Source organism: Canis aureus, chromosome 26, assembly GCF_053574225.1.
Source record: "Canis aureus isolate CA01 chromosome 26, VMU_Caureus_v.1.0, whole genome shotgun sequence".
Taxonomy (NCBI): Eukaryota; Metazoa; Chordata; class Mammalia; order Carnivora; family Canidae; genus Canis; species Canis aureus.
In genome coordinates, this window is record NC_135636.1 from 40,938,311 (window position 1) to 40,951,328 (window position 13,018).

General features: G+C 54.6%; 1 protein-coding gene across 2 annotated transcripts in view; it reads right to left on the reverse strand.

The window, feature by feature from the left end:
* Positions 1 to 13,018, reverse strand: part of PREX1 (phosphatidylinositol-3,4,5-trisphosphate dependent Rac exchange factor 1) — a 178,523-nt gene that overhangs the window by 28,876 nt on the left and 136,629 nt on the right. For both annotated transcript variants that reach the window (XM_077873497.1, XM_077873498.1), the window contains 4 exons: positions 8,627 to 8,699; positions 4,435 to 4,577; positions 2,697 to 2,789; positions 1,642 to 1,790 (listed from right to left, as the gene is read on the reverse strand). In XM_077873497.1, coding sequence (XP_077729623.1) covers positions 1,642 to 1,790; positions 2,697 to 2,789; positions 4,435 to 4,577; positions 8,627 to 8,699 — 458 coding nt within the window. The remainder of the gene's footprint in view (positions 1 to 1,641; positions 1,791 to 2,696; positions 2,790 to 4,434; positions 4,578 to 8,626; positions 8,700 to 13,018) is intronic.

Genomic DNA, 13,018 nt, shown 5'->3' on the forward strand with positions numbered 1-13,018 from the left:
TCCGGCCCAAAGTAGTAGCAGCAGCAGCGCCAGACTTTAGGCTCCCAAAGATACAGACAGACCTCAATTACCCGGAGTCCACACCTCTGGGATCTTTAATTAGTCAGAACCGCCTGGCCTGGCCTTGGAGAGGCAATGCACGCACCGAAATCCCAGATCACCCTCCTACGCCGTCTCTGTCACTCTCCTGGTGAGAGGGGGCCTCTCGGTGGTCAAACTAGCACGGCAGGCGGCGAATGTTTTGCTCAACAATCACAAGTGGGAGGGTGAGAAGTGACCCAGAACATCTTGGTGCTGACTCTAGAAAAATGCCCACATGTGTCCACTAGAGAGCACAGCTTGAAAGGCCAGGTCTTGGCCATTCTGCAGGTGGAAGGCTAGAGCACAGCGAGCAACACCCCCGCCCCCCAGGGCTGTGCAGTGGGCGATGTTAATCCAGTGGCTTCGATGCAGCTATCTGCTTCTGCATCCGCGGTATGTCCCCCAGGGGGCCTCAGGGTCATCCTCCCATCCCCACCTGCCAGATAAAACCACCTAGGAGCCTAGGGAGCCTGTTCTCAAACCCCAGACATTTCTAGAACTTTAAGCAGGCACATTTCCTTGGGTGATTTCTGCCACTTTCACATACCAAACTATCAATCATCTTCCCTAAATCGCCCTGCCTTCTCCCTGAAAGAATCATATTTAAAACTTCCCATCACTCCCGTCAATAGCAAACTGGGAGCATTTGCCTTAAATAGAAGAGAGAAATGAAAACCAAATGCACAATTTTTAAAATAGAAAATGCTTTTCCCTGCACCTATATCTGGCATCCAACCACCTCTCACCACCTGCACTACTGCCATGCTGGGCTGGGCCAGGCCACCAGCCTCCTCACCACTCCTCTGCTTCTACCTTTGCCCCTGACAACCTAGTCTCCACCTGCAGTCAGAGGGATTCTTCTAGAACCTAGGTCACATCATGCCCTGCCTCTGCTCAGAAACCTCCAGTAGCTCCATGGTCCTTACCATGACACGAGGACCTACAAGGCCTGGCCTCCACTGTCTCATTGACTTCAGCACCCACTGCTTCCTCTCACTCACTCTGCTCCACCCCATCAGCTTCCTCATTGTTCCTCAAAGATACGAGCCATGGTTCCATCCCCAGGACCTTTGCACTGGCTGTCTCCTCTGCCTGGAACCCTCTTCCTCCAGAAGTCCCCTCGACTCCCTCCCTTACCTCCTCCATCTTCACCTCAGCTCACAGTGGCATCTCTGACCACCATCCCTCCACACAGCCCATCTCCTTTCCCAGCTGTCTGGACTGGCCTGGGCTTACTACCACCTGGCTCACTATGTCTCTTGCTTCTCTGTTTTATTGTCTGTCTCCTGCTCTACCTTCCAACTAGACTGAGATCTATGAAGGGGAGAAATGTGTCCATCCAGACATGGCTGGATCCCCAGAGCCTGAAACACCACTCAGCACACAGTGGGCGCTCAACAAACATCTGTTGAATGAATCAAAGTAGCAGCATCATGCCACGTGCCTGTAGAACGAGCCACACCCACGGGGAACCGGGACAGCTCGGCCCCACCACCACCACCCCGGCACTCCTCAGCCTGAGAGGAAGAGGGCCGGACACCCCATCACAGAAACACTCACTCTTTGGCCTTGGTGGCCACCAGGAGGCGCAGCGGGCGGCGGGAGCAGAAAGACTGGTTGAGGATGGACTCCACCTCAGAGAAGGGCCTCAGGAACACTAGATCCTCGTTGATGGAGTAGATCTTCCTCCCCACCTGCAGGCCAGCCATCTGGGGGGGGGGGGGGGCGGGGGAGACATGCACACCAGGTTACTAGCCTCCTTTCCTCCTCGGCAAGGAGCCCCAGCTGCGCTCAGGCAGCACACAGCCAGCCCGGGGACCCAGCAGGCGCGGAGGGAGCCCACCAGGGCAGCCCCGCTCCCCACTCTGGGAAGCGGCCAAGTGGCTGCTGAGGCCCAGTTCCGGCCAATGAGCTCGGAAGGGAAGCCTACTGCGGGCACTAACAGGAAAGACGTCTTCCTTGAGGAGAAACTGCTGGGGCCTACCACTGCTATCTGCCTGCCGTGTGAGGACACAAGGCAGCGAACCAGGAGGGCCACCCTGTGACCCTGACAGCTTGGCCAGGAAGATCAGAGATGCTGACCCTGAGCCAAGACCCAGAGCCACCTTCTTCTAACCACTTGGTTATGGCTCCAGCCACTGGGCAGAGAGCACATGGCTACCTGCAGCCCAAAGCACTCCTAACCACCACAAGGACAGGAGAGGAGAGCCCGGGCGACATGGCCGGTGCCTCCCCCACCCACCTCCACACCCCCGGGAGCAGCTGGGAGGACAGGGCTGAGTCCCTGACCTACCCAGACTCTATTCTCCCTCCTCTATGTGTCACATCCATGCCAGAGCCACCAACTCGTCCTATTCAAGACACTGAACATTAATTTGCCCCCTCATCACAGCTGACTCAGGAAACAGCCGGACTCAGAAACATGCTCTTCTCCTGCACCTCCCCACAGGGCCCTGAGGGGAGCCGGGGCCACATACAGCCCTGAGCAGGCGGGGGGCGGGGTGGGGGGCCTCTATCGCAGCTCCCCGGAGACTGCCCTGGACTGAGTTTGCCCACATGGCAACAAGCAGGGAGGAGCCCCGAACACTGCAGGTGGCCCCTCTGAGAGGCCTCACCTCAGCCAGTGAGCCCCTCTGGACCGACTTCACCACCACAGCCTTGTTCTTCTCCTCGATGTCAAAGCCATAGTCGTCCTCCTGGGGCAGGATCTGAGGGCCCAAGGCAGGAGAGAGCCAGTGAGATGCTGAGGGGGGCCTGCAGCCAGCCCCAGCTGGGCCCCACGAGACCGTGACCCTGCCGGCTCTTCATGCCCCAGATCCACAAAAAGGAAGGGTGCACAGCAGGAGGAAATTAGATACGGAGATCACCCAGTACACAGCAGGTGCTCAATACGTGCCTGTCAAGTGAAGACACACCACCTAGCTCGCACCTCAGCCTGGTGCTGATCACATACTTTTTACTTCTCACTGCCCGCCTCCCCTTTCTCCTCCCAACCCGAGCCCCAAGTCTCCTCAGTTATACTACGGTCTCCTTATCTGCGGGCATACTGTACGTGCTCAGCCAAAATTTGCTGGCTTCATGAATAAGACAGATCCAAAGGCGTCCAGCCACCAAGAACATAGGGACGGGAAAGCAGTATAGGGAGGAGCAGTCCCTGCCCACAGCATGGTGGCAGGCAGGTTGGGAGGTCTGGGGGTTCTGTAGGGGGGAAGGGGGAATGCATTTATTCATTAAACAAATATTTGGTGAACTGCTGCCTATTATATGAGCCAAAGGCTTTACTAGGCACTGTAAATAGTGTTGGACAAAACAGACAGTTCCTGCCTTGTTGTGGCCAACTGTCCAGTGGGGAAGACAGTCTACAAACAAATGAGCAAAGAAATACAGAATGTGATGTATATAGTCTGAACTATAATAAAACACTTAAAAGGATAGATTGCAGAGTGGCAGGGGGCCCCAGAGGAGGAGTTATCTGAGTGGAGACCTGAATGAAGTGAGGAACAGGACTTTATGAAGAGTGGAAAGAGTGTCCCTGGCAGAGGGTACACAGCATGTGCAAAGGCCCCAAGTCAGGCCCACAGTACTGGAGGATAAGAAAGGAGATCAGAGTGGCTGGGGGGGAAGGGGGGAGGGAGGGGAGAACACAGGAGATGAAGCTGCAGAGGCAGGGAGAGTCTTACAGACCATGATGAGAGACTGGATTTCATCCCATGTGTGATGGAGAGCATGGTGGGCTTCATAGCGGGAGAAATGTGAACCCCCGTATTTATGGGACCCCTGTGAGTACCACAGGACAGAAGTTAATGGTGCCATCTTCATATTAGTCAGACTTCAGCCCCACTCTGGCTATGGCAGGAGACCTAACGTGCTGAGCCTCCCTCTGGACTGCCTCCCATGGATCAGGCGTGAAGATGAAGGCCGCTGGTCATCAGTGGGCAGAGAAACAGGACTTGGTGGGCCAGGCTGGAGAAAATCTGAACAGGCGGGTAAATGTGCTCCCCCAGCTGCAAGGATATTTACAGCAACTGCATGTGGACAGGGCACCAGCCCAGAAGACCTAAGGCTTCGGTATCTGGGGTAAGCCACATCGGGGGGGTCAACCTTTCTGCACGACGCTAAGCTGGGGTGTGGGGGACGAGGGGAGAAGCAAAGGAGAAGAAAGGGAGCCAGCAAGCCCAATCTCACAAGAAGGTGGCCTTGGCCAGCAAAGCATGGCCAGCCAGCACCTAGAATACCCATACTCGGGTGCTCAAAGTGGAGCCCGACTTCTTAGGATGTAATCAGAAGGTCACCCAGCTCCCAGCCTGCAGCTGGGTGTCAGGAGGCAGATGCACACTTCAGCCGCACTCCTACCAGCAGGCGCTTGGCCAGAATGTTCTCCACCAGCTTGAAGTCATTGCGGAGCTGTCTGTTCTTGGTGCTCGTTCCCTCCATCTCCTCGTCTGCGTGGAAGCGGAAGTACTGGGACTCATCCTTGAACTCACTCTTCTCCAGCACTGCAAACCCACAGATGCGCAGCACATGGTCAGGCTCCCAGGGGAAGGCTTCGGCGGCATTTGCCAACTGGCAACCACAGGCCAGAACCAAGCCCTAGACAAGCTTGCTTTGGCTAGCAGGGTGTTTTATTAAATGCAATCATGTGCCAATGCTAACGTATTAGAACGTTTCACATAGAAGTCTGGCTTTCTGACTTTTCTTGCAAAGTCTGAACTTGCCCCACCTGCTCTAAAGACATGCTACAGAGCCAGAACAAAAATAGTGAAGAATTGTGGCAAAGAACCGGTGGAAGAAAACAGAAATCACATGAAAGGACTGTGTGTTGATGGGGACTTAGGATCTGATAAATGATGATCACATGGATGAAGGGAAAGACTCACTTTAGGGAAAAAAAAAAATAATAAAACTGGATCCCTACCTCAAACCATATTATCACAATAAGCTCCTAATGGATTAAAGACCTAAATACGAACAGGAAAACTAAAGCTCATCAAACAAAATGTAAAATATCTTTGTCCTAGGGCAGAAAAAGATTTCAAACAAGACCCCCCCCAGAAAGCAATCGGATAAAATTAACAATCAGAAACAGACCATGATGAGACTGGGACACTTTAGGCTGAAGATTAGCAAACTCAGACCCTATAAGCCAGATCTGGCCCACTACCTCTTTTGATAAATAAAGTTTTATTGGAACACAACCACATCCATTTATTTACTCATCGCCTGGGGCTGCTATCATGCCAGAGTGATAGAGCTGAATAACTGCAAAAGGCCGTATGGTCCACAAAGCCTAAAATATTTACTCTTTGGGCCTTTACAGGAAAGATTTTCTGACCTCTGTTCTAGAAGGTAGGAAAATCAATACAAAATAACCAGTAACAACCAGCACGTGATCCGGTCCCTGTGGATTACAATCTAAGTATCTACCAGTGCCAGGCATGCTGTGGATGCAGGCGTAAGTTCAAGTTCGTTTACTCCTCGGACAAAGAAGAATTTGCTGCACCCCATTTACCGGTGGGGAGGCTAAGGCCCAGAGAAGCTAAATAAACTGCCCAAGGTCACAGAGCGGACAGGCTCCTCCTTTTCACCATGCTGCCCAATGGCCTGTGAGATGGGGGCAGGGGTGAATTATAGAAAGGGGGAAATCCAGGCTCGGTTTCGGGAAGGCAGTTGTCTGAAGTCAGTGGGCCCTTGAAAGAAGGAAAGTCAGCTGCCTGAGGCTGGAGATGTCCCCACCCTCCCTGAAGACAGGGGCTGTCTACCAATTTGGTGACTACATGAAAAGCAGCAGGAGGTCATCTTTTCCTTCTCCTTCTTTCCTAGGACATCGAGCTGTTTGTGTCTTCTTCCGGCCACCTCTATTACCTCTTTGGAGAAAACAGACACACAAATTGCTGCTTTGCCCAGAGCTGGGGAGCCAGGCCCCGGGGGCTGTATGGCTTCACCTCCACTGTAAACAGGAGGCTGAAAGACTCTGGGAGTGGGAGGAGGAAGCACAATGTTGTGTCTTGGCTGAAATGTTTGGGGAAACAGCTGGAATCCCAGAGTCCAGGACTGCAGCCAGGTGAGGTCCCACCACTCACTGATCCAGGTTTCGCTCAAGGCCGCTGGCCGGGTTCAAACCCCTGCTCAGCCCCTGCCCAAGCCCAACTTCATGTCCTCTTAGCCTCTCTGAGCCTTAGTTTCCCTGTGTGTGCCTAAAGGACACCTCAGGGCCCTGGAGCTCGGGCCAGACGCCATGGGAGGCGCCACATGGGCCCCACCTCCACCCTCCACTCTGCACCCTAACCTGCACTTTGCAGCAGCCACAACCCTGGGATTTGGCCCTTTCCTATTTTAGCTTATTTCTGAGTTCGTGGCAGGGACCAGGGGAGCAGGGGCCACGCCCTGCAATTTCTCTCCCTGAGGGCCCCAGGGTGTGGGCGCTGCCAGAGAGTCACCCCCCGCAGAATGTCCTGAGCCAGCCGCCTTCCCAGAATAGCAGCTGGGGGGGACCCCTAATTACTCTCACCCACAAATGAGAGGTTCTGCCCAGCTGATTGGCGGGAAGAAGGGAGCTGTCAGAGGGCTTGCAGGGAACAGAGTGGCTTCTGGGAATGAGGGACTCTGGTGAGAGGCGCTGATGGACGGGAATGACCCTGGCTGGGCCTGCTTGTCCATCGCAGCTGGTGAAACGGACAGCTGGGAGTGTGTCCCAACCCCTAACCCTACAGAGCCACGGGCAGGCTGAGCTCAGAGGAGGGGATGACAAGGCCACTAGTGGGAAGATGAGGAAACTGAGGCCCAGAAAGGGCCACAGGCCTACTAGGAGTCATCCAGGTCAGGGCTAGAACAAGCCCTGCTGGCTATAAGGCAGCAGATGTGCCTGATGACCTGTCCCCTCGCTGGCACGCCTCTCATCCTGTCGAAGGGATGACAAACCCAGCAGCTAGATCAGGGGTGGAAAATTATGGCCCACTGTCTGCTTTTCTAAATAAAGTTTTATTGGCACAGAGCCACACCCACTTAAACTACTGCCTAAACCTGCTTTAATGCTACAATGGCAGACTTGAGCTGTAACAGACTCTGTGGCCTACAAAGCCTAAGACATTTACTCTCTGGCCCTTTGCAGGGAGAGTTTGCCGACTTCTGAGTTAGAGCACAAAGCAGAAGCTGGGAGGAGGAATGGCCAAAAGACCCTCCAGAGTCTCATCTGTCCTCTGCCCCCACCAGGGCCCAAGCCACATCAACTCTGCCCTGGCTTCTCTCCTTCCTTGGTCACCCCCACAGACATTCTCCACAGGCCTCCTCTGCTCAGAACCCTGCCAGGATTCCCACCGCACTAGAGTCCCAGCCGAAGTCCTCCTCACGGGCCCATACTGTTCCGAAACAACTGACTCCATTGGCCGATACACACATGCTAGGCTGTGAGCTCTCAAGAAGGAGGGGACTCTCACCTGCCCTCGTTCACCGCTCTGTCCCCGGAGCCTAGCACAGTGCCTACACCGAGAAAGCACAGGCTGGATAAGAACAGCGTGAACAAAGACACAGGGAAGTGTGGGAATAGTCTAACGGAGAGAAGGGCTCCGTGAACAACAGTGAATGTGAGCTAAGCAGAGAGCGATGAAGGAGAGGACCTGTAAGGCCGGGGGGTGTTTGGGGAGCCTTGGGAGTTGTGAATCAAACAGAAACATGGAAAAAGTCAGGGGTGTGAGGCAGGCAGGGCACCCCAGGCCAGGGGAACTGCAAGAGCCCAGGCCGTGCGAGTGTTCTAGAAGTAGAAGAAAGGCTCCTTGGTGGGAGCTAAGTCTACCTGTCCTACTGAAAGGGCAAGAGACTCAGACTCGGGGCTCCCCCAGGGCCAGCGAGCAGGAAGGCTCTCCCGGAGAGCAGTGCCCTGAAGACAGTTCCCTCAGAGTACAGTGGCTGAGCATGTGGCCAGGGAGCTGGCCTGCCTGGGCTCAAATCCCAGCTCCTACTTGCTGTGTGACCTTGAGCAGGTTTCTTAACTATCTGGGCTTCCATTTCCTCATTTATAAATAGGGGTGATATTAATACCAACATCAAAGGATCATTTCAGGATTAAACTAATGAATACATGGGGAGAGCTCAGAAGCAGGCCAGGCACACAGTGTATTAGCTTCTGTTTTAATTTGAAATGGTCACAGTGGAACCAGTTTCTCCCTCCTTCTCCCCGCCTTCCCATCTCAGGATCATCTCAAGACTGCCCACCTCTCTACCCCTCTTCTGTGCTCCTCCTCTGGGAAGAAGAGTGACTTATCTAAGGGGTCAGGCCGGGTGAAGGGGTGCCAACGTCCCTGCCTGGCTCTCTTCCTCTCTCACTTACAACCTGCCTGTCCTCAGTCCCCCCAACCCCTGGCAATCCAAGGCCCACAGCTCCGGCACCTAGCCTGGGGCTCACCCATGGGCGTGCTGAGCAGCCTCCAGCCCACCATTTGCTCTCTCTGGGCTTCAAATCCCCCTCCATAAAAATGCCCCAGGGTCCCTACTAGCTTTTCTATTTTGGGGAAGACCCCCTAGGAGGCTGGACCAAAGGTAAGGAGATTACCGTGGTGCATGAAGCCATTGTTGCACAGGCCTACGCCAAGCGCCACTGCCTCCTCCCGCGTCTGGCAGTCACCCTGGAACAAGAAGGGGACGGTGTTAGGTGAACTGACACAAGGGGCTGAGCAACAAGCCCTCTGTCACCCCTAGAAGTGGACCCTCCACAGGGCAGGGATCTGTGTCTGTCTTATGGACTATAGCATTGACCAAACGGGTTTGTGGCTATTATTAATAAACCCCAAAGAAGAAAATTAGTAGTAGTTGGGATAAACACGTTGCCTATCGTGCCATGAACACCACAAAGAAGAAATGAGACTTTACATGGCAAATATTGTTGGATGCCTAGCAACAACCCTTTCCCCAATACCACGCTAGGAATGAGATGATCACTGTTGAAGACGGCAATGCATCCATCTAGAGGATCATAAAACCCAGCTCCCTTGCAGCTGGAGATATAATGAGATATAAGCAATGAGATATAAACAGAAATCACTGGTACGGAGCTCTGGAAAACCTAAGTCCCTGGTCCTTCCTTTTTTTTCCTCCTCCTTGGAACAAAGACGTGATAGCTGGAGCTCCTGCAGTCATCCTAACCACAATATGACCTGGGATCAAAACGTGCAGAGCAGGAAGAGAGTGTGTGGCCCAAAGGCCCCATGAGGCTGCCCTAGCAACTCTCAACCACCCACCTCTAGGCTTTTTTCAGACCAAAGGAAAATAAACCCCTAATTTGTACCAGCTTCTATAGCTGGGATCTTTGATAACAATGAATTCCAAATCCTACCTAACCTAGCAGTAGCCAGTCACACCTAAGAACACCAGGATTCTGGAAAATACCTTTCTCCCTGATAAAGGAAAAAGCAGTACCACAATTCCCTATCAGGGACAAAGTCACATGAGGAAGTGAGATGTGTAGGGCTAACAGGCTACCCGGTGATCAAGATCACAGGCAGAGTGAAGGATGGAAGGTTCTTGACATGTGACATGACTGGTACATGGCACAATTATTTGCTTGAGCCACTGTTCAGTTGGGTTTTCTGTTCTTACAAATGAACACACTCCTAACTGGTACAATTGAAGTCTGGTTCGTCTCAGGGCTTCCCCAAGGAAGTGACATACAACCCAAAAGTGAAATACGAACAGTCATGGCCTATTGGGCCTGCCTTTGGGGCCGCCTCTCCCATGTGGAACATCATCTTGGTAGGACAGCCCCTTAAAGTATTCACCACCATCCTCCCCCCACCACCACCCCAGGCCAGGTTGAAGACACATGATCTGTGCAAAGCTACAGTGATGCCCCAGAAATAAGACCTGTAGGTGGAGGAACTCAAGGACAGGAACAGGTGGTGTGGTTCTCCCGGAGAGCAGTGCCCTGAAGACAGTGCCCTCAGCTCCTGCTCCCAAGAAGCTGGGCATTTCTGGATGCCAGTTCTTCCTAAGGCTGGCTCCTGGGTCTCCCCCTGACTCTGTGGGTGCTCTTTAGCCTTCTAATGAGCCATCTTCTTCCTCCCTCTCTCCACCCTTTCCAAGTTAACTAGCATCTGTTTCTGGTTCTTGCAAACCCAACAATCTCAGTTCATCAGGGAAATCATGTGAGTTGTGTGGCGGTTGGGAGTGGAGGATGGGGATGGGGGGGAGCTGCTGGGTGGCAGGTAGAGAAAACAGCATGGACAAAGGTCCAGGGGTGGGATGAAGCCTGCAGCACAAAAAGCAGCCTGGCCAACAGGGAGGGGGTGAGTGAGGTCAGCTCCAACAGGATAAGGAGTTTGACCGGTTATATTTATTCCCTGTGGAGCCCCAAATGCTTAGAACTCAGCCTGGCATACAGGAGGTGCTTAGTAAATATTTGGTGATTGAATAAAGGTGTTGTCAGCAGGGGCCAAATCATGCAGGGGCTGTGGCCAGGTCGGTGAGCTTCAACTACCTTCATATGGCCACAGGGCCCGACAACCTCTCATTTAAAGGACTCCCAAACTGAGAAGCTGTTTCGAGAGGCACTTGCCTTGATTGTCCCCCATCCCCGCTGCCAGCAGCCGAGGGGCTGGGGTGGGGCGGGGAATTTCCCAGCTAAAGGAGAAACAAATGCCAGGGACTGAAGGACTCAACCTGCCAAAGCTGCAGCTCAGACTCAGAGCATGGGGCCCGGGGGAACCACTGGCCTCAAGATTTGACGCATTGGCCAACTGGAGGAAGACAAATCTCTCCTGGGGGACCTCAGGCCAGCGGCTGGAGGGCTGTGTGCGCCGAGCCCTGCCAGGGGAGGTGGCGATCCATGGGAGGCTGCATCCGGAACAGCTGCCCCCAGCTGTGGGAGGGCCAGTAGGGGAGAAGCTGGGGCCCAGGTGGCGTGCAGACCCCACTCTGCAGCCTGGGAGGCCCCGGCAGGCGTCTGGAGCCCACCTGGCTCTCCGAGGCACTTCACATTCTCCAAGGCACTCACATTCTGGGCTCCCAGCCCAGTCCTGCCCCCTTCCCACAGGGCCCTGGGGTGACCCACAGGGAGGTTCCTAAAGTTAGAGCAACAGCAGGATTCTCAGGTTAACCGTGGATTAACGCCGATCTCGGACACCTGAAAAGTAAGGCCCCTACCCCACATCCCACCAAGTTGCGGGAAAACCTCAAATCACTGTTTTCTCCCCTCCCAGAGGAAGACACACATAGCCCTGTGCCACTGCACTGTCATGCTCCCCTCGTTTCCCCTTCCCACCCACCAGCCTCTGTTGGGGTTCCAGCCACGCTGGCCTCCTCGCAAGTCCTTTCACAAACTACACATGCCCCCACTTCAGGGCCTTTGTACTAGCAATTTCCTCCCCATGGAATGCCCTGCCCTGGCTTTTGAGGTCGCAGTGTCCGGGTCAACGCCCCACAGGACACCCCAGCCCCCACCACCAGCCCAGGACATTCTCATGACCCTGTACGATACCGGTGCTGCACCTGTCACGGTCGGAAACAAACTCATCCCTTCAGGGCACTGCTCTCGGGAGAATCAGCACCAACTGTTCCTGGTCCTTGGGTTCCTCCAGATAAGTAAATACGGTTTAAGGTCTGTCTCTCGCCAGAACATCAGCTGCACGTGGGCAGCGGCGGTGGCCGTCAAGGTTACCCGCCTCCCCATGGCATCTAGCACTCAGTGGACCACCAAACATTACTACCGGGAACCACCTGGGATGCAGGTGGCAGAGGCAGAGCTGGGCCGGGCGACGGAACACCCTGGGGGGTAACGTACACAGGGCCCCAGGAGGCTCCCTGCCCGTGAACTGGGAAGCCCCAGGACATTGTCCACCGATGCCTCTCGCTGACCCGCAGCGTGCCAGGCACCACATGATCTCACTGGTCTTGGTCAACCCAGAGGTAATCACGCTGACCCCATTTAACAGATGAAGAGACTGGGGCCCAGACGGGCTTGCACTTGCCCTGGGTTACACTGGGAGAAAGGAATCCCTTCAGAGCCAGACCCTCCCCTCACCTACCACGATGGGGACACTGAGGCTCTAAGAGGACAAGTCAGTCACCCAGGGTTGTGGCCAGGGCACATGTCCCCATGTCTCCTTCATCGGTGCCTGGAGCCACCAGCAGGGCCCCTTTCCCCTCCGAGCTGACGACCCTGCCACCGTCAGCGCCCACCATCTGCCTCCTCGTAAAGGTCGGCACAGCTCCCAGGCCCTTTTCTTTTCTGCCCACCAGCACCGGAGCCTGCACGCCTGTGCCCTCCAGCACCTGGCTCCTGGCCTGTTCCTGTCCCTGCTGCCCCCCTGCCCTCCACCCGACAGCCACCCTTGGGGCATCCTGGAGCCCAGGCAGCGAATCAGAAACTGTGCAGCAGAGAGGCGCAGCGAGCAAACTCTGGAGTCGGTTTCCCCAGGTCCCCGTCCCTGCAGGGCCCTGGCTGTGACCCCTCTGACCTTCCCTTCCTCGTCTGTCATTTCTTATTCCCAGATTTGCCCTTGATCTTCCAAGGCCTCTGCCCCCCTGCTCAGACCCCATGGTGGAGGCCGCCATCCAGACGGGGCTAGTGCCACCACTGTCATTATCTACATCTATGAGGCATCATGACAGCCCTCCACACGCATCTTACAGGAGTGCCACAGGCGTGTGTCTTGAGGCCTCAGTTTCCTTGTCAGTAAAATGGGAATACCTGTGTTTTCCTCAGGTTGTTGTGAGGAGTAAACGAGATCGTGCAGAGATGAGTGGAACTGACAGATCACAGCTTGTCTATGGAAGGGCTAATCACCCCCTTACCCTCAGAGTTAAAAGAACCCTGACTTGTCCAAGCAGTGGGGAGGGGCCCCTTCCCCAGCCTCAAACAATGAATTCCAAGGAATTCTAAGCCACTCTCCTCAATCCCTGTCCTTGTCCCCAGGGAGTGGTTTAGGGGTACATGTGGGACCCACGTGGC